General features: G+C 62.2%; 2 protein-coding genes across 2 annotated transcripts in view; one reads left to right on the top strand and one right to left on the bottom strand.

Moving 5' to 3' along the window:
- Positions 1–12,016: 12,016 nt before the first annotated feature.
- On the bottom strand, positions 12,017–20,247 carry LOC306957632 (serine protease 33-like; the record flags this gene model as incomplete). The annotated part of the gene is made up of 6 exons (XM_079551112.1): positions 12,017–12,271; positions 14,132–14,301; positions 16,012–16,283; positions 18,470–18,638; positions 19,315–19,347; positions 20,133–20,247. The coding sequence occupies 6 exons, from the start codon at positions 20,245–20,247 to the stop codon at positions 12,017–12,019; spliced, it is 1,014 nt and encodes a 337-aa protein (XP_079407238.1).
- A 1,512-nt stretch (positions 20,248–21,759) lies between these two features.
- The window catches only part of CDIPT (CDP-diacylglycerol--inositol 3-phosphatidyltransferase), a gene marked incomplete at both ends in the record, with an annotated part of 1,458 nt that continues 1,379 nt past the window's right edge, over positions 21,760–21,838 (top strand). Inside the window, one exon of the mRNA XM_079551111.1 lies at positions 21,760–21,791. Coding sequence (XP_079407237.1) covers positions 21,760–21,791 — 32 coding nt within the window. The remainder of the gene's footprint in view (positions 21,792–21,838) is intronic.

The following is a 21,838-nucleotide window of genomic DNA, read 5'->3' as shown; positions in this document are numbered from 1 at the left end:
ACCCCACAAGTGCCCTCACCCCATAACCACATCCCCCCACCCCATAACTGCCCTCACTCCATAACTGCCCTCACCCCACAACTGCCCCGACCCCACAAGTGCCCTCACCCCATAACCACATCCCCCCACCCCATAGCGATGTCCCCCCACCCCATAACTGCCCCCCCCCGCCCCATAACCACGTCCTCCCCCACAGACGACAGCCTGGAGTACATCAACGTCCCCACGACGACGTCCAGCCCCGCCTCCCGTCACGGTGCGTCCCCACGCATCCCATAATAGTCCGCCCCCACGTGGCCCCAAATGGCCCCAAAATGACCCCAAAGGGCCCCAAATGTCTCCAAAGAGCCCCAAATGTCCCCAAATGGCCCTAAAGGGCCCCAAATGTCCCCAAATGGCCCCAAATGTCCCCAAAGGGCCCCAAATGTCCCCACAGACCCCAAAGGGCCCCAAATGTCCCCAAAGGGCCCCAAATGTCCCCACAGACCCCAAAGGGCCCCAAATGTCCCCAAAGGGCCCCAAATGTCCCCAAAGGGCCCCAAATGTCCCCAAATGTCCCCAAATGGCCCCAAATGTCCCCAAATGTCCCCAAATGGCCCCAAATGGCCCTAAAGGGCCCCAAATGTCCCCAAATGTCCCCAAAAGGCCCCAAATGGCCCCAAATGGCCCCAAATGGCCCTAAAGGGCCCCAAAGGGCCTCAAATGTCCCCAAATGTCCCCACAGGCAGCGACCGCGACAGCGACGCCGACGGCCCCGACTACGAGAACGTGTATGGAGACACACCGCTGCCCCATAAGTGCCGCTCTGCCCCATAAGTACCCCTATCTGCCCCTACCTGCCCCATAAGTGCCCCTCTGCCCCATAAGTGCCCCTACCTGCCCCATAAGTGCTCCTCTGCCCCATAAGTGCCCCTACCTGCCCCATAAGTGCCCCTACCTGCCCCATAAGTGCCCCTCTGCCCCATAAGTGCCCCTATCTGCCCCATAAGTGCGTCTCTGCCCCATAACTGCCCCATAAGTACCCCTATCTGCCCCATAAGAAGCCCTCTGCCCCATAAGTGCCCCTGTCTGCCCCATATGAACCCATATCTGCCCCATATGTGCTCCTCTGCCCCATAAGTGCCCCCATCTGCCCCATAAGTGCCCTATCTGCCCCATAAGTGCTCCATCTGCCCCATAAGTGCCCCACTGCCCCATAAGTGCTCCTCTGCCCCATAAGTGCCCCTATCTGCCCCATAAGTGCCCCTCTGCCCCATAAGAGGCCCTCCGACCCATAAGTGCCCCTATCTGCCCCACTGCTGCCCCATAAGTGCCCATACATGCCCCATAAGTGCTCCTCTGCCCCATAAATGCTACTATCTGCCCCACTGCTGCCCCATAAGTGCCCCTACAGGCCCCATAAGTGCTCCTCTGCCCCATAAGTGCTCCTCTGCCCCATAAGTGCCCCTATCTGCCTCATAAGTGCCATCTGCTCCACCACTGCCCTATAACTGCCCCATAAGAACCCTTGACTGCCCCATAAGTGCTGCTCTGCCCCATAAGTGCCCCTATCTGCCCCATAAGTGCCTCTATCTGCCCCTACCTGCCCCATAAGTGCCCCTATCTGCCCCATAAGTGCCCCTATCTGCTCCACCGCTGCCCCGTAAGTACCCCTATCTGCCCCATAAGTGCTCCTCTTCCCTATAAGTGCCCCATCTGCTCCACCGCTGCCCCTTAACTGCCCCATAAGTGCCCCTATCTGCCCCCCAAGTCCCCCCCCCCCTCCGACCCCCCTGAGCTCTTTTCTGCCCCCCAGGACCCCCCCGCGCCCCCCATAATTTATTGCTGCCCCACACGGAGCTCCCTGGGCTGACGCCACCTGAGAAGACGCCGCGACCCACAGATCCCCAGCGACCCCATTAAAGCCCCACCTTCACCCCACAGATCCTCCTGGCCCTCTCTCAGCCCCACACATGCCCCACTGACCCCACAGCCGCCCCATAGACCCCATGGCCGCCCCATAGATCCCATGGCTGCCCCATAGATTCCATGGCCACCCCATAGATTCCATGGCCGCCCCATAGATCCCATGGCCGCCCCATAGATCCTAAGGGCACCCACTGACCCCACAGCCACCCCATAGACCCCATGGCTGCCCCATAGACCCCATGGCCATCCCATAGATCCCATGGCCACCCCATAAATCCTAAAAGCACCCACTGACCCCACAGCCACCCAATAGACCGCATGGCAACCCCATAGATCCCACGGCCACCCCACTGACCTCACAGCCACCCCATAGACCCCATGGCTGCCCCATAGATCCCATGGCCGCCCCATAGACCCCACAGATCACACTGACACACCACAGACCCTAAAGGCGCCCCACTGAACCCCACACCAAGGGGGTCTCTGCCCCACTGAGGGGGGCTCCCAGCCCCACAGAAGGGTCTTAGCCCCATAGACTGGGGTTCCCTGCCCCACTGAGGGGGGTCTCTGCCCCATAGAGGGGGGTCCCAGCCCCACAGAGGGGTTCAGTTCCCCAATAAGGGAACCCAGCCCCACAGAGGGGTTTCTGCCCCATGAGGAAGATACCAGCCCCACAAAAGGGTCTCAGCCCCATAGAGGGGAATTCCCTGCCCCACTGAGGGGCTTCTGCCCCACTGACAGGGGTCCCAGCCCCACAAAAGGGTCTCAGCCCCATAGAGGGGGGCCCCAGCCCCACTGAGGGGTTTCTGCTCCACTGACGGGGGTACCACCCCCACAAAAGGGTCCCAGCCCCATAGTAGACGGGTCCCCTGCCCCACTGAAAGGGGTCTCTGCCCCACTGAAGGGGCCCAGCCCCACAGAGGGGGGTTCCCTGCCCCACTGTGGGGTCTCAGCCCCGTGCTGACCCCAAAACTCCTCACGAGGCGCTCAGAGCTCCGTCGCTTCCCGCCTCCACCGCCGCTTTTACCTCAGGAGGCGACGGCCGCCCATGGGGCGGGATCACGTGACGGGGAGGGAAAGGCGGGAAGAGCGGCGATAGGCTCTTCCGGGCCGGAAGTGGGAGGGACGGGACTGGGGGAGCGAGCGGTGATAGGGCGGTTAGACCGGAAGTGAGGGCTACGTGACGGGCAGAGGGAGAAAGGCGGGAAGCGTGAGGGGAGGGCGGCCATTTTAGAAAGCGGCGGCGGGAGGAGAGGAGGAAAAGGTAAAAAAAAAAAAAAAACAAGGAAAAAAGAAAAAAAAAGAAAAAAGAAAAAAGGGGATTGGTGCGGAGCGGCGCTTCTGCCCCATAGAAAACCCCATCTGCCCCATAGAAACCCCATCTGCCCCATAGAAAACCCCATCTGCCCCATAGATACCCCATGTGCCCCATAGAAAACCCCATCTGCCCTATAGATCCCCCCCATCTGCCCCATAGATACCCCCCACCCTGCCCCATGGATTCGCCCCACACAATTTCCCCATTGGGGTCTGGGCGGGGGGGGGTGTGGGGGTGGGGGAGCGGGGCCAAGCTCATGAATATGAGAGCTTTATTCAAATCACGGCGGGCAGTGGGCGGGGCTACGCAAATACGCCGCTGGCATCCCGTGTCCTTCAATGGCGCGGCCGCTTCGGGCCAGCCAATGGGATTGCGGCGAGGGGCTGAGAGTGGGCGGGGCTTTCCTTTGGCCACGCCCCCCGCTCGGTTTCAGCGCCGCGTTTTAGTGGGCGGGTCCAACCGCCGGCCTATCGGAACTCAGTCCCGTCCCGTCGGCCAATCGGAAGCGTCGTTTCCATCCCGTTGGCCAATCAGCGCTATGGGGCGGGGCTCTGGATCTTCTTCGAAGGTGAGAGTGCGGCGCAGGCGCCCCGGGGACGCGGGGCTGCCATCGGGGGAGCTGGGGGGCGGTTATGGGGCGGGGTTATAGGGCGGTTATGGGGCAGCTATGGGGCGGTTATGGGGTGCGGTTATAGGGTGGGGCTATGGGGCGGTTATGGGGTGGTTATGGGGTGCGGTTATAGGGCAGGGTTATGGGGCAGTTATAGGGTGGTTGTGGGGTGGTTATAGGGCAGCTATAGGGCAGTTGTAGCGCAGGGCTGTAGGGTAGTTATGGGGCAGTTATGGGGCAGAGCTATGGGGCTGTTAAGGGGCGTGGTTATAGGGTGGTTATGGGGCGGTTATAGGGCAGCTATGGGGCTGTTATGGGATGGGGTTATAGGGTGGGACTATGAGGTGGTTAGGAGGCGGTTATAGGGTAGTTATGGGGCAGTTATGGGGTGGGGTTATAGGGTGGGACTATGGGGTGGTTATGGGGCAGTTATAGGGCAGTTATGGGGCAGCTGTAGAACAGTTATGGGGCAGTTATGGGGTGGTGCTATAGGGCAGCTATGGGGCAGCGCTCACCTCGGTGCCGACCTGCAGTGCTGTGGGGTGGAGGCAATGGGGCCGAAGGCTGTGGGGCTGCGTGGGGACAATGGGGTCACCCTATGGGGCCACCCTATAGGGCCACCCTATGGGGTCACCCTATGGGGTCACCCTATAGGGCCACCCTATGGGGCGCCGCCCCACCTGTGCCCCATAGCGCTCACCTCCCGTTGGGGCTGCGATCCCAGGGGGCCTCGATCTCCTCCTCTTCCTCGTCTTCATCCCATGGGTCGATGTGGGGCGGGATGGGGGTGTGGGGCGGGGTGAGCGGGGAGCGGCGCCCCAAAGCTCGGCCCCATAGAGCTGCCCACAGAGCCCATAGGGCAGAGCGGCAACTCTGGGGGGGACGGAGGGGGGAAAGTGTGGGGCGATGTGGGGCAGCTATGGGGCAGGGTATGGGGTGGCTATGGGGCAGCTATGGGGCACTCTGTGTCAGACTATGGGGAAGCTGTGGGGCAGCTATAGGGCCCTATGGGTGACACTATAGGGCAGCTGTGGGTCATGCTATGGGGCAGCTATGGGGCAGCTATAGGGCACCCTGGATCCCTATAGGGCAACTGTGGGGCAGCTATGGGGCACTCTGGGTCCCTATAGGGCAGCTATGGGGCACCCTGGGTCTCTGTGGGGCAGCTATGGGGCACTCTGGGTCCCTATGGGGCAGCTATAGGGCAGCTATGGGGCACCGTGGGTCCCTATGGGGCAGGCTGTGGGGCAGCTATGGGGCACCCTGTGTCCCTATGGGGCAGCTGTGGGGCAGCTATGGAGCACTGTGGGTCCCTATGGGGCAGGCTGTGGGGCAGCTATGGGGCACCGTGGGTCCCTATGGGGCAGCTATGGGGCAGCTATGGGGCACCGTGGGTCCCTATGGGGCAGGCTGTGGGGCACCCTGTGTCCCTATGGGGCAGGCTGTGGGGCAGCTGTGGGGCACCCCGTGTCCCTATGGGGCAGCTATAGGGCAGCTATGGGGCACCGTGGGTCCCTATGGGGCAGCTATGGGGCAGCTATGGGGCACCCTGTGTCCCTATGGGGCAGCTATAGGGCAGCTATGGGGCACCGTGGGTCCCTATGGGGCAGGCTGTGGGGCAGCTATGGGGCAACCTGTGTCCCTATGGGGCAGCTGTGGGGCAGCTATGGGGCACCGTGGGTCCCTATGGGGCAGGCTGTGGGGCAGCTATGGGGCAACCTGTGTCCCTATGGGGCAGCTGTGGGGCAGCTATGGGGCAACCTGTGTCCCTATGGGGCAGCTGTGGGGCAGCTGTGGGGCACCGTGGGTCCCTATGGGGCAGCTATGGGGCAGCTATGGGGCACCGTGGGTCCCTATGGGGCAGGCTGTGGGGCAGCTGTGGGGCACCCCGTGTCCCTATGGGGCAGCTATGGGGCAGCTGTGGGGCACCGTGGGTCCCTATGGGGCAGCTATGGGGCACCCTGTGTCCCTATGGGGCAGCTATAGGGCAGCTATGGGGCACCGTGGGTCCCTATGGGGCAGGCTGTGGGGCAGCTGTGGGGCACCGTGGGTCTGACCTGCAGCAGCTCGGCCCCGCGCCGCAGCGCCAGGTCCAGCAGGCGGCTGAGCGGCCGCCATCTTGCGGCGCTGCGCATCGGCGCCGAGTCCAGCAGAGCCGCCGCCGTGGGCCGCAGCCGCGGGTCCGGGTCCAACATGGCCGCCAGCAGAGGGAGCAGCGCCGCGGGAACGGCTGGGGGCGGCACGGCGGGGTGAGACCCCATAGAGAGAGAAACCCCATAGAGAGAAACCCCATAGAGACCCCATAGAGAGAGAAACCCCATAGAGACCCCATAGAGAAACCCCATAGAGAGAGAAACCCCATAGAGAGAGAAACCCCATAGAGAGAGAAACCCCATAGAGACCCCATAGAGAGAAACCCCATAGAGAGAGAAACCCCATAGAGAGAGAAACCCCATAGAGAGAGAAACGCCATAGAGAGAGAAACCCCATAGAGACCCCATAGAGAAACCCCATAGAGAGAGAAACCCCATAGAGACCCCATAGAGAAACCCCATAGAGAGAGAAACCCCATAGAGAGAGAAACCCCATAGAGAGAGAAACGCCATAGAGAGAGAAACCCCATAGAGACCCCATAGAGAGAAACCCCATAGAGACCCCATAGAGAGAAACCCCATAGAGACCCCATAGAGAAACCCCATAGAGAGAGAAACCCCATAGAGACCCCATAGAGAGAAACCCCATAGAGAGAGAAACCCCATAGAGACCCCATAGAGAGAGAAACCCCATAGAGACCCCATAGGGGAGGAGCCACATAGGGGGAGAAACCCATAGGGACCCCATAGAGAGAAACCCCATAGAGACCCCATAGAGACCCCATAGAGAGACCCCATAGAGAGAGAAACCCCATAGAGACCCCATAGAGACCCCATAGAGACCCCATAGGGGAGGAGCCACGTAGGGGGAGAAACCCATAGGGACCCCATAGAGAGAAACCCCATAGAGACCCCATAGAGAGAGAAACCCCATAGAGAGAGACCCCATAGAGAAACCCCATAGAGACCCCATAGAGAGAGACCCCATAGGGGAGGAGCCACGTAGGGGGAGAAACCCATAGGGACCCCATAGAGAGAGAAACCCCATAGAGAGAACCCATAGGGAAACCCCATAGAGAAACCATAATGGGAACCAGTGGGGCTCAATGGGAGCCAATGGGAACCAGTGGGTATCAATGGGAACCAATGGGAATCAATGGGATTCTATGGGAGCCAATGAGAATCAATGGGAACCAGTGGGTATCAATGGGAACCAATGGGAATCAATGGGAACCAGTGGGTATCAATGGGATTCTATGGGAGGCAATGGGACTCAATGGGAACCAGTGGGTCTGAATGGGACTCAATGGGATTCCATGGGAGCCAATGGGATTCAATGGGACTCAATGGGATTCTATGGGAGCCAATGGAACTGAATGGGATTCTATGGGATTCAATGTGATCCAATGGGACTCAGTGGAACTGAATGGGATTCTATGGGACCCAATGGGTCTCAATGGGACTCTATGGGACCCAATGGGTCTCAATGGCTCTCATTGTCACCCCATGGGATCCCTGTCGCCCCCCCAGACCCCAATGTCACCCTCCAGACCCCACTTCCGCCCCCCAGACCCCACTTCCGCCCCCCAGGCCCCACTTCCGCCCCCCACCCCCCCCATGCCGCACCTTCCCTTACGGCGCGGGGCAGCCGCCCCCCCCTCAGCTGGGCCCACGTCTCCCCGTCGGCCGCCCGCTCCCCCAGCGCCACGTCGGCCACCGTCAGCGCCAGGCTGAACACGTCTCCCTCCGCCGTCGCGCCGCCCCCCCCGAGCTCCGGCGCGGCGTAGCGCCCGGCTCCCGCGGCCCCGCACCCGAAGTCGGCCAGCAGGCAGCGGCCGCCGTGCAGCAGCGCGTTGCCGGGCTTGACGTCGCCGTGCGGCACGGCGCGGCCGTGGAGGTGGCGCAGCGCCGCCAGCAGGTCGCTCATGTAGGCGCGCAGCCTCCAGCCCCGCAGCGCCCGCCGCTCCCCGCGCCGCCGCCCGGCCGTGGCGGCCTCCAGGCTGCCGTGGCGGCACAGCTGGCTCTGCAGGTACAGCAGCCCGCGCTCTTCCCACGCGGCCCACAGCCGCACGCAGTGGCGGGCCGGAGCGGCGGCGCGGTGGCGGGAGGCCTCCAGCAGGGCGCGCTCGCGGTCCGCCGGGCCGCGGAACGGACGGCAGCTGCGCTTCAGGGCGTAAAGGCGGCCGTCGGCCAGGCTGCGCACCTGGGGGGGGGGGGGGGCAGAGCTGTGGGGGGCGGCGCTATGGGGGGGGAAGGGGGTCACTATGCGGGGCGGCCCTATGGGGGGGGGGGGGGCAGCATTATGGGGGGCGGCGCTATGGGGGGGGGTTCAGCACTATGGGGGGCGGCCCTATAGGGGGGGCAGCACTATGGGGGGGTGGGGGGCAGTACTATGGGGGGCAGCGCTATGGGGGGTTTTGGGGGGGGGGGGGGGTTCAGCACTATGGGGGCAGCCCTATGGGGGGGCTGGCAGCACGATGGGGGGCGGCGCTATGGGGGGGGGAAGGGGGTCACTATGGGGGGCGGCCCTATGGGGGTGGCGGCACTATGGGGGGGTGGGGGGCAGTACTATGGGGGGCGGCGCTATGGGGGGCAGTCCTATGGGGGGGCCATGGGGGGAGGGGGTTCAGCGCTATGGGGGGCAGCGCTATGGGGGGGCCATGGGGGGGGGGTTCAGCACTATGGGGGGCGGCCCTATGGGGGGAGGGAAGGGGGTCACTATGGGGGGCGGCCCTATGGGGGGGGCGGCACTATGGGGGGGTGGGGGGCAGTACTATGGGGGGCAGCGCTATGGGGGGGCCATGGGGGGGTGGGGGGCAGTACTATGGGGGGCAGCGCTATGGGGGGGCCATGGGGGGGGGGGGGTTCAGCACTATGGGGGGCGGCCCTATGGGGGGGTGGGGGGCAGTCCTATGGGGGGGGCAATGGGGGGGGGGTTCAGCGCTATGGGGGGCAGCGCTATGGGGGGGCCATGGGGAGGGGGGTCAGTGCTATGGGGGGCGGCCCTATGGGGGGGGCAGCGCTATGGGGGGGTGGGGGGCAGGGCTATGGGAGGGGTATGGGGGGGGGTTCAGCACTATGGGGGGCAGCGCTATGGTGGGGGGGAAGGGGGTCACTATGGGGGGCGGCCCTATGGGGTGGGTGTGAGGGGCACCCCATAACCCCACACCCCATATCATCACCCCACACCCCATAACCCACCCCATATCCCTACCCCACACCCCATAACCCCACACCCCATATCATCACCCCATAACCCACCCCATAACCCCACACCCCATAACCCCACCCCACACCCCATAACCCCGCACCCCATAACCCCACACCCCATAACCCCACCCCACACCCCATATACCCACCCCATATCCCCACCCCACACCCCATAACCCAACCCTACACCCCATAACCACACCCCATAACCACACCCCATCACCCCACACCTTGTACACCATCCCATAGGATCCTCGGCCCAGCAGCCCCATAGATTCGAAGCACTGCTTGAAGGAGCTCTCCGGCCGCCGTGGGTCGTACAGGTGGCCGTGGGGCAGCCCCACACAACCGGGGGGGGCCACCAAACAACGCGGCTCCCGACCCCACAACTTATGGGGTTCCGTGGGGCGATGCAGGCGGCTCCGGCTGTGGGGCCGGGAGGGGCGGCCCGGCGTGGGGGGGAGGGACATGTGGGGGGCTGGGGGGCAAAAGGGGGGGGTGAGGAGGGAGCTTCTGCCCCACTGCGCCCCATAGGGATCTCATCACCCTGTAAGGAGCAGCACAGACCCCACAAAGCCCCCATCACCCCATAGGGACCCCATCACCCCATAGGGACCCCATAGAGACCCCACAGGGACCCCATAAGGACCCCATCACCCCATAAAGCCCCCATCACCCCATAGGGACCCCATCACCCCACAGGGATCCCATAGGGACCCCATAACCCTATTGGAGCTCCATAGACTCCATAGGGACCCCATCACCCCATACGGACCCCATAGAGACCCCATAGGGACCCCATCACCCCACAGGGACCCCATCACCCCACAGGGATCCCATAGGGACCCCATAACCCTATTGGAGCTCCATAGACTCCATAGGGACCCCATCACCCCATAGGGACCCCATCACCCCACAGGGACCCCACAGCCCTATAGGAGCTCCATAGGGATCCCATAAACCCCACAGACCCCATAGGAATCCCATAGGAACCCCATAACCCATAGCCACATATGATCCCACAGCCCCACATCACCCCATTGCCCCACATCACCCCACAGCCCCACATCATCCCATAACCCCATATAACCCCACACACCCCATAGGACCCCCTAACCCCCCACACCCCATAACCCCACAGGACCCCATATAACCCCATGTAATCCCTTAGGACCCCATAACCCCATATAACCCCATATAGCCCCATAGGACCCCATAGCCCCATATAACCCCATATAGCCCCATAGGACCCTATAACCCCCCACACCCCATAACCCCACAGGACCCCACGTGACCCCGCAGGCCCCACACCTCCGCTCTCACCCCCAGTTTCCCACGCGCCGTTTCCCGCCAACGGCCCCGGATCCAACCGTTGGCCACGCCCCCCGCCCTTCCCAGCAACCCATGAGGAGCGGCGGCTGCGCCGAGATCCCGCCCACCTCGCGGCCAATGAGAACGCTCTATGGGAGCCACGCCCCCTCCCGGAGGCATCGGCCAATGGGAAACGGCGGCGCGCAGCGGTCCATCCCCACTGCCGTGGGAGCGCTGCGCGGGGATCCCGCCCCTTCCGGGATGCGACAGCCAATGGGCAGCGTTAAAGCCGTGGCCCCGCCCCCTCTGCGGGAAGCTCCGCCCCAAATGCTCCTATGGGGTTTACGGGGTCCTTTTGGGGTCAGTGGGGTCCCTGTGGGGTCCCTATGGGGTTTCTATGGGGTCTATGGAGCTCCTATAGGGTGATGGGGTCCCTATGGGGTCCCTATGGGGTTATGGGGTCCCTATGGGTTATGGAGTTTCTATGGGGTCTATGGAGCTCCTATAGGGTGATGGGGTCCCTGTGGGGTCCCTATGGGGTTTCTATGGGGTCTATGGAGCTCCTATAGGGTGATGGGGTCCCTGTGGGGTCCCTGTGGGGTGATGAGGTCCCTATGGGGTCCCTATGGGGTTTCTATGGAGTCTATGGAGCTCCTATAGGGTGATGGGGTCCCTATGGGTTCTATGGAGGCCCTATGGGGTGATGGGGCGAGGATGAAGATGGGGATGGGGATGAAGGCGAGGGTGAGGATGGGGAGGAAGATGGGAGTGAGAATGAAGATGAAGATGGGGATGGGGATGAAGAGGAGGAGGAAGATGGGGATGGGGATGAGGATGGTGAGGATGAGGATGAAGATGAGGATGATGAAGATGGGGATGGTAGTGAGGATGGGGATGAGGATGAAGATGGGAATGAGGATGAGGATGGGGATGATAATGGGTAGAAAGATGAGGAAGAAGATGGGGATGGGGATGAGGATGAGGATGGGGAGGAAGATGAGGAGGAAGATGGGGAAAAGGATGGGGATGAAGATGGGGATGGGGGTGAGGGTGAGGGTGAGGATGGGGATGAAGATGAAGATGGGGGTGAGGATGGGGATGAAGATGGGGATGAGGATGAGGATGGGGAGGAAGATGAGAAGGAAGATGGGGATGAGGAGGAAGATGGGGTGAGGATGAGGATGGGGATGAGGGTGAGGATGGAGAGGAAGATGGGGATGGGGATGGGGATGAAGATGGGGATGAGGATGAGGATGGGGATGGTAGTGAGGATGGGGATGAAGATGAGGATGAAGATGAGGAAAATGAGGAGGAAGGTGGGGATGAGGATGAGGATGGGGATGAGGATGAAGATGAGGATGAGGATGGGGAGGAAGATGGGGATGAGGATGAGGATGGGGAGGAAGATGGGGATGAAGATAGGGATGAGGATGGGGATGGGGATGAAGATGGGGATGGGGATCAGGATGGGGATGGGGATGAGGAAGATGAGGATGAGGAAGAGGCTGGGGATGAAGCCGAACGATGGCGGCACAGCGCTCTTTATTAGGGCCCAGCAGCCCCCGCTCACAGGCAGCTCCCGACGCCGACGACGCTGACGATGACGACGGTGACGGTGCTGATGAAGGCTCCGCGCGCGGCGGCGGCGCTGCTGAGGAAGGCGACGCCTGGGGCCCTGCGCGCGATCCAGGCCGCGTAGGAGCTGACGCGCGTGTAGACGCCCGGCCGGTTGGGCACCGCGCAGCCCTCGCCCCAGCTCACGACGCCCACCAGCACCCAGCGACCGGACAAAGGGCAGACCAGGGGGCCGCCGGAGTCACCCTGAGCAGGGGGGGACCAGGGGACGTCAGGGGACAGCAGGGGACAGCAGGGGACAGCAGGGGACAAGGGGACACGTGGGGACACATGGGGACCAGAGGGGCAAACCAGGGGGCCTCCAGAGTCACCCTGAGCAGGGGGGGACGAGGGGACGTCAGGGGACATGGGGACAGCAGGGGACAGCAGGGGGCACGTGGGGACACATGGGGACACATAGAGATGCATGGGGACATGTGGGGACACTTGGGGAGACATGGGGACACATGGGGATCAGAGGGGCAAACCAGGGGGCCGCCAGAGTCACCCTGAGCAGGGGGGGACCAGGGGACGTCAGGGGACAGCAGGGGACACGTGGGGACACACGGGGACAAGGGGACAACAGGGGGCAAGGGGACAGCAGGGCATGTCAGGAGATGTCAGGGGACAAGGGGACGTCAGGGGACAGCAGGGGACAAGGGGACACATGGGGACCAGGGGGCCGCTGGAGTCACCCTGAGCAGGGGGACGAGGGGACGTCAGGGGACGAGGGGACAGCAGGGGGCACGTGGGGAGACATGGGGACAAGGGGACAGCAGGGGACAAGGGGACATGTGGGGACACGTGGGGACAAGGGGACAGCAGGGGATGTCAGGAGATGGCAGGGGACAAGGGGACACGTGGGGACAGCAGGGGACACGTGGGGACACATAGGGACCAGAGGGGCAAAGCAGGGGGCCGCCGGAGTCACCCTGAGGGGGACGAGGGGACGTCAGGGGACGAGGGGACATCAGGGGATAAGGGGACAACAGGGGACAGCAGGGGGCCAGGGGACAGCAGGGGACACGTGGGGAGAGATAGGGAGACATGGGGACATGTGGGGACACGACCCCCGACCTTTGACCTCTGCCCCCCGACCTTGCACGTGTCCCTGATGCCCTGCGGGTACCCGGCGCAGATCAGAGCCCCATAGGGACCCCATCACCCCATAGGGACCCCCATAAGGACCCCATATCCCACATAGGGATCCCATATCCCCCACAGAGACCCCATCACCCCATAGGGACCCCCATAGGGACCCCATATCCCCCATAGGGACCCCATCACCCCATAGGGACCCCATATCCCCGATAGCGACCCCATCACCCCACCACCCCACATCCCCCCACGGCCCCCGACCTTTGACCTCTGCCCCCTGACCTTGCACGTGTCCCTGATGCCCTGCGGGTACCCGGCGCAGATCAAAGCCCCATAGGGACCCCATCACCCCATAGGGACCCCATCACCCCATAGGGATCCCATATCCCCCATAGAGACCCCATATTCCCCACAGGGACCCCATCACCCCATAGGGACTCCATATCCCCCATAGGGACCCCATCACCCCATAGGGACCCCCATAAGGACCCCATATCCCCCATAGGGACCCCATCACCCCATAGGGACCCCAATAGGGACCCCATATCCCCCATAGCGACCCCATCACCCCACCACCCCACATCCCCCCACGCCCCGACCTTTGACCTCTGCCCCCTGACCTTGCACGTGTCCCTGATGCCCTGCGGGTACCCGGCGCAGATCAAAGCCCCATAGGGACCCCATCACCCCATAGGGACCCCATCACCCCATAGGGACCCCATATCCCCCATAGGAACTCCATCACCCCATAGGGACCCCCATAAGGACCCCATATCCCCCATAGGGACCCCATCACCCCATAGAGACCCCCATAAGGACCCCATATCCCCCATAGAGACCCCATATTCCCCACAGGGACCCCATCACCCCATAGGGACCCACATAAGGACCCCATATCCCACATAGGGATCCCATCACCCCACATCTCCCCCCACCCCACGCCCCGACCTTTGACCTCTGCCCCCTGACCTTGCACGTGTCCCTGATGCCCTGCGGGTACCCGGCGCAGATCATGTCGTCGCGGACGCGGCGCGGCGGCAGCGCGGTGCCCATGTGGGTGCCGTAGAGGCGGCGGCACTGCGCCTGCGCCATCAGCGGCACCGCCACCTCCTGCAGCCGCCGCGGCGACGGGAGGTCCTCTGCGCCACACGTCAGACCGCGCATGCGCACCGCCACCGCAGCCACCCGTACGGACCCGCGCACGGACATGGACCCCATAGCGACCCGTAGGGATCCACAGGGACCCGTAGAGACCCATAGAGACCCATAGAGACCCATAGAGACCCCATAGAGACCCATAGAGACCCCATAGAGACCCATAGAGACCCCATAGAGACCCCATAGAGACCCATAGAGACCCATAGAGACCCCATAGCGACCCGTACAGATCCACAGGGACCCGTAGAGACCCATAGAGACCCCATAGAGACCCATAGAGACTCCATAGAGACCCATAGATCCCATAGCGACCCGTAGAGACCCATAGAGACCCAGAGACCCCATAGAGACCCATAGAGACCCACAGACCCTATAGGGACCCATACAGACCCATAGACCCCATAGGGACCCCATAGAGACCCATAGAGACCCACAGACCCCATAGAGACCCATAGAGACCCACAGAGACCCATAGAGACCCCATAGTGACCCGTAGGGATCCATAGGGACCCATAGAGACCCATAGAGACCCACAGAGACCCCATAGCGACCCGTACAGATCCATAGGGACCCGTAGAGACCCATAGAGACCCATAGAGACCCCATAGCGACCCGTACAGATCCACAGGGACCCGTAGAGACCCATAGAGACCCATAGCGACCCATAGAAACCCACAGACCCCATAGGGACCCATAGAGATCTATAGACCCCATAGGGACCCATACAGACCCCATAGGGACCCATAGAGATTCATAGAGACCCACACACCACATAGGGACCCATACAGACCCACAGACCCCATAGGGACCCCATAGAGACCCATAGAGACCCACAGACCCCATAGAGACCCATAGAGACCCCATAGAGACCCACAGACCCCGTAGGGACCCACAGACCCCATAGGGACCCATACAGACCCATAGAAACCCACAGAGATCCCATAGAGACCCACAGACCCCATAGAGACCCCAAGGAGCCCCATAGAGACCCCAAGAGACCCCATAGAGACCCATGGACCCCACAGAGGCTCCACAGTGCCCCCTAGAGCCCCATAGAGATCCCACAGAGACCCCACAGAACCTCATAGAGACCCCACAGAACCTCATAGAGACCCATAGAACCCCATTGAGACCCATAGAACCTCATAGAGACCCCATAGAGACCCATAGAACCCCATTGAGACCCATAGAGACCCATAGAACCCCATTGAGACCCATAGAGACCCCATTGAGACCTATAGAAACCCATAGAGACCCCATAGAACCCTATAGAGACCCCCTAGAGCCCCCCAGACTCCCATAGAGACCCCCAGAGCCCCCAAAGACCCCCAATGAGCCCCATAGAGACCCCATAGAGCCCCCATAGAGACCCCAAGAGACCCCATAGAAACCCATAGAGACCCATAGAACCCTATAGAGACCCCCTAGAGCCCCCCAGAGCCCCATAGAGACCCCATAGAGACCCCATAGAGCCCCCATAGAGACCCCATAGAAACCCATAGAACCCTATAGAGACCCCATAGAAACCCATAGAGACCCATAGTGACTCCATAGAGACCCCAGTGAGCCCCATAGAGACCCCATAGAGACCCCAGTGAGCCCCATAGAGACCCTATTGAGACCCATAGAAACCCATAGAGCCCCATAGAACCCTATAGAGACCCCCTAGAGCCCCCCAGCCCCCGTCTCACCTCCTTCCCCGATGTCCCCCCACCCGGTGGCCACGCATCGGGTCCCGGCAGGGAAATTCAATGTGGGGCCGGGCAAACAGACGGGGGCTACGGTGGCCCCATAAGTGACGGGCCAGGCCAGCTGGGCCAAGGCGATGTCGCCGCTGGTGGCCTCCCCCGCGTAGGCCGCATGGGGCAGCAGGCGGCCCAGGGGGACGGTTGTGTTGGGAGCCCAGGGCCCAGACAGCTCCTGCACCCCCAGCAGCACCGAGTATTTGCGGGGGTCCAGGCTCCTGGGGGGCGGGAGGCAAGAGGTGAGGGCCCCGTGGCCACCAGCGCGGTCCGTGGGGTTCTGTGGGGTTCTGTGGGGTTCTGTTGGCCACCAGTGGGTTCTGTTGGGCACCATTGGGTTCTGTTGGGTTCTGTTGGGTTCTGTTGGGTTCTGATGGCCACCATTGGGTTCTGTTGGGTTCTGTTGGCCACCATTGGGTTCTGTTGGGTTCTGATGGCCACCATTGGGTTCTGTTGGGTTCTGTTGGGTTCTGATGGCCACCATTGGGTTCTGTTGGGTTCTGTTGGGTTCTGTTGGCCACCATTGGGTTCTGTTGGGTTCTGTTGGGTTCTGTTGGCCACCATTGGGTTCTGTTGGGTTCTGATGGCCACCATTGGGTTCTGTTGGGTTCTGTTGGGTTCTGATGGCCACCATTGGGTTCTGTTGGGTTCTGTTGGGTTCTGATGGCCACCATTGGGTTCTGTTGGGTTCTGTTGGGTTCTGTTGGCCACCATTGGGTTCTGTTGGGTTCTGTTGGGTTCTGTTGGCCACCATTGGGTTCTGTTGGGTTCTGATGGCCACCATTGGGTTCTGTTGGGTTCTGTTGGGTTCTGATGGCCACCATTGGGTTCTGTTGGGTTCTGTTGGGTTCTGTTGGCCACCATTGGGTTCTGTTGGGTTCTGTTGGGTTCTGTTGGCCACCATTGGGTTCTGTTGGGTTCTGATGGCCACCATTGGGTTCTGTTGGGTTCTGTTGGGTTCTGATGGCCACCATTGGGTTCTGTTGGGTTCTGTTGGGTTCTGATGGCCACCATTGGGTTCTGTTGGGTTCTGTTGGGTTCTGTTGGCCACCATTGGGTTCTGTTGGGTTCTGATGGCCACCATTGGGTTCTGTTGGGTTCTGTTGGGTTCTGATGGCCACCATTGGGTTCTGTTGGGTTCTGTTGGGTTCTGTTGGCCACCATTGGGTTCTGTTGGGTTCTGTTGGGTTCTGTTGGCCACCATTGGGTTCTGTTGGGTTCTGTTGGGTTCTTTTGGCAACCATTGGGTTCTGTTGGGCACCCTTGGGTTCTGATGGATCCCATTGGGTTCCGATGGCCACCCTTGGGTTCTGTTGGGTTCTGTTGGGTCCCATTGGGTTCTGATGGATCCCATTGGGTTCTGTTGGATCCCGTTGGGTTCTGTTGGGTCCCATTGGGTTCTGTTGGGTCCCATTGGGTTCTGATGGATCCCATTGGGTTCTGATGGATCCCATTGGGTTCTGTTGGGTCCCATTGGGTTCTGATGGATCCCATTGGGTTCTGTTGGATCCCATTGGGTTCTGTTGGGTCCCATTGGGTTCTGATGGATCCCATTGGGTTCTGTTGGGTCCCGTTGGGTCCCATTGGGTCCCACTGGGTTCTGTTGGCCACCATAGAGCCCCATAGAGACCCATAGAACCCCCCAGAGCCCCGTGGAGCCCCACAGAGACCCCATACAACCCCATAAAGCACACTGGAGCCCCATAGAGATCCCATAGAACCCCATAGAGACTCATAGAGCCCCCATACAACCCCATAGAGCCCCCCAGAGCCCCATAGAAACCCCCCAGAGCCCCCATACAACCCCATAGAGCCCCCAGAGCCCCATAGAAACCCCACAGAGCCCCACAGAGCCCCACAGAGCCCCCATACAACCCCATAGAGCCCCACAGAGCCCCATAGAGCCCCACAGAGCCCCATAGAGCCCCCATACAACCCCATAGAGCCCCACAGAGCCCCATAGAAACCCCACAGAGCCCCACAGAGCCCCACAGAGCCTCCATACAACCCCATAGAGCCCCCAGAGCCCCATAGAAACCCCCCAGAGCCCCCATACAACCCCATAGAGCCCCACAGAGCCCCATAGAAACCCCATAGAGCCCCACAGAGCCCCACAGAGCCCCCATACAACCCCATAGAGCCCCCAGAGCCCCATAGAAACCCCCCAGAGCCCCCATACAACCCCATAGAGCCCCACAGAGCCCCATAGAAACCCCATAGAGCCCCACAGAGCCCCACAGAGCCCCATAGAGCCCCCATACAACCCCATAGAGCCCCCAGAGCCCCATAGAAACCCCCCAGAGCCCCCATACAACCCCCTAGAGCCCCACAGCGCCCCCTACAGACCCCCGCAGCCCCACGACCACCCTCCCCCCCCCCCCCCCCCGCCCCCCATTTCCCCACTCACCCCTGGAAGCAGTGGGCGGCCGTCAGCACCCACTGCGGGGCCACGAGGGAAACCCCACAGATGTGGGTCCCGTCCCTTTGCAGGCTGCCCTGCCACGGCCACTGCCCCACAGCGGCGTCTTCGCCCCCCACATTGCGCCGAGAGCCCACTGCCATGGGGCGGCCGCAGGCTGGGGGGACACGGGGGGGTTGGGGAGGGAGTTAAGGGGGGCTCTGGGGGGTTCTATGGGGCTCTGTGGGCTCTATGGGGTTCTGTGGGTCTCTATGGGGTTCTGTGGGGTTCTATGGGGTTCTGTGGGGTTCTGTGGGGCTCTATGGGGCTCTGTGGGGTTCTATGGGTCTCTATGGGGCTCTGTGATGTTCTATGGGGTTCTGTGGGTCTCTATGGGGTTCTGTGGGGTTCTATGGGGCTCTATGGGGTTCTGTGGGTCTCTATGGGTCTCTATGGGGTTCTGTGGGGCTCTATGGGGCTCTGTGGGGATCTGTGGGTTCTCTATAGGGCTCTAGAGAGCTCTGTGGGGTCTCTATGGGGTTTCTGTGGGGTCTGTGGGGTTCTATGGGGTCTCTATGGGGCGCTATGGGTCTCTGTGGGGTCTCTATGGGGTCTCTGTGGGGTCTGTGGGGTTCTATGCGTTCTCTGTGGGTCTCTATGGGGTCTCTGTGAGGCTCTGTGTATCTCTATGGGTCTCTATGGGGCTCTGTGGGGTCTATGGGTCTCTATGGGGCAGCTATGGGGCGCTATGGGTCTCTATGGGGCAGCTATGGGTCTCTATGGGGCAGCTATGGGGCGCTATGGGGCAGCTATGGGGCAGCTATGGGGCGCTATGGGGCAGCTATGGGGCTCACCCGGCTGCTCCCGTGTCAGCTGCGCCGCCTTCACTGCAAGGGGGGGGGGGATGGGGGTGGGGTCAGAGTGGGACCCCCAACCCCAAACCCCCCATTGCCCCCCATGTCCCGAACCCCCCAACCCCAACCCCCCAGTGCCCCACAAACCCCAAATCCCAGCCCCCAAATCTGCCTCCCCCCCCCATTGTCTGGCTGTGACCCTTCGCTATGGGGCGCTAGGGGGCGCTATGGGGCTCAGTGTCCCCATTTGCCCCATAAATATGGGGCTGCCCCATAGATTTAGGGCTGCCCCATAGCATCCCCATGTTCCCAGAACTGCCCCATAGATCTAAGACTGCCCTATAAATGTGGGGCTGCCCCATAGCATCCCCACGACCCCATAGATCTGAGGCTGCCCCATAGCATCCCCATGTCCCCACCGCTGCCCCATAGATCTGAGCCTGCCCCATAGATGTGGGGCTGCCCTATAGCATCCCCACGACCCCATAGATCTGAGGCTGCCCCATAGCATCCCCATGTCCCCACCGCTGCCCCATAGATCTGAGCCTGCCCCATAGATGTGGGGCTGCCCCACAGCATCCTCACGACCCGATCGATCTGAGGCTGCCCCATAGCATCCCCACATCCCCAGCACTGCCCCACAGATCTGACCCTGCCCCATTGATCTGAGGCTGCCCCATAGATGTGGGGCTGCCCCATCGCACCCCCACACCCCCAGCGCTGCCCCACAGACGTACAGCTGCCCCACATCTTCCCCCTTCCCCTCCCCCCCAAAACCGCAGCTCTGCCCCACACTTATGGGGCAGCCCCACACCCACCTGCGTCCTGGCCGTGCTCCCAGCCGTCCCCATCGCAGTGGGGCTGGGGGGCGGATGGAGGGACGAGGAAAAAGAGGAGGAGGAGGGGGAGGAGGGCGATGTGTGGGGCGCCCATGGGATCCCGGCCGCGGTCGGCCCCACTGATGGCACCCCACATTTATGGGGTGGAGAGCTGTGGGGAGGAGCCCAGGAGTCACCCGACGGGTTCCCCCGCCGCCCCCGTTTATGGGGTCACCATGGGGACAGCCTCAATGGGGTGAAATGTGGGGCGGGGGGTCCCGACGCCTGCCCTCGGCCCCATAAGCGCCGCCCCACAGCTGCAGGGGAGGGCGGGGGGAACCCGAAGTTATGGGGTTGACGCCCCAACGCAACAGGGGAGCGACGTGTCCCGACAGGGACCTGTGGGGTGGGACCCACAAGTGTGGGGTGGGGACCCACAAGTGTGGGGTGGGGATCCCTAAGCGTGGGCTGGGATTCAAAAGTGTGGGGCGGGACACAGAAGTGTGAGTTGAGACCCCCAAGTGTGGGTTGGGACCCCCAAGTGTGGGCCTTGGACCCCCAAGTGTGGGGCTGAGGGACCCCATGTGTGGGGCTGAGACCCATAAGTGTGAGGTGGGACCCCCAAGTGTGGGTTGGGACCCCCAAGTGTGGGGCTGAGGGACCCCATGTGTGGGGCTGAGACCCATAAGTGTGAGGTGGGACCCCCAAGTGTGGGGTGGGACCCATAAGTGTGGGGTGGAGGCCCCAGGTGTGGGGTTGGAACCCCCAAGTGTGGGTTGGGGGCCCCAAGTGTGGAGTGGGACCCATAAATGTGGGGTGGGACCCACAGGTGTGGGGTGGAGGCCCCAAATGTGGGGCGGGGGGTCCTAAGTGTGAGTTGGGACCCTCAAGTGTGGGGCTGGGACCCATAATTGTGAGGTGGGGGCAACAAATGTGGGGTGTGACCCATAAGTGTGGGGCGGGGGACCCACAGGGCCCTATACAACCCCACAGATCCCACAGTGCCCCATAGGGCCCCTCTCTGGCCCCATAGAGACCCCAAGGACCCCATGTGGCCCCCCAGTGACCCACAGGGCCCCATAGGAGCCCCACTGAGCCCCATAGGGGACCCACAGAGCCCCACAGAACACCATAGAGCCCCATAGGGAATCACAGTGCCCCATAGCGCCCCATAGCGCCCCACAGGAGCCCCATAAGAATCACAGTGCCCCAAAGGGCCCCATAGGAGCCCCATAGCGCCCCATAGGGGACCCACAGAGCCCCACAGAACACCATACAGCCCCATAGGGAATCACAGTGCCCCATAGCGCCCCACAGGAGCCCCACTGAGCCCCATAGGGGACCCACAGAGCCCCACAGAACACCATAGAGCCCCATAGGGAATCACAGTGCCCCAGAGCGCCCCACAGAAGCCCCATAGAGCCCCATACGGGACCCACAGAGCCCCATAAGGAATCATAGTGCCCCATAGCGCCCCATAGGAGCCCCATAGAGCCCCATAGGAACCTCATGGTGCCCCATAGCGCCCACAGAGCCCCATAGGGGACCCACAGAGCCCTAAAGGACTCCCTTCCCCCCCCCCCCCCCCCCAAAAAATGGCGGCGTCCGCGCGGTGCCCGCGCACAAAATGGCGGCACCCTCCCTGAACCCTAATCGGAAGTAGGCGGGGAAACCGGAAGCGGAAGTGAAGGGGGGCGGGCAACAGC

The sequence above is a fragment of the Tetrao urogallus genome (assembly GCF_951394365.1).
Source record: "Tetrao urogallus genome assembly, contig: scaffold_118, whole genome shotgun sequence".
NCBI lineage: Eukaryota > Metazoa > Chordata > Aves > Galliformes > Phasianidae > Tetrao > Tetrao urogallus.
This window is presented reverse-complemented; position numbering and strand designations above follow the sequence as displayed.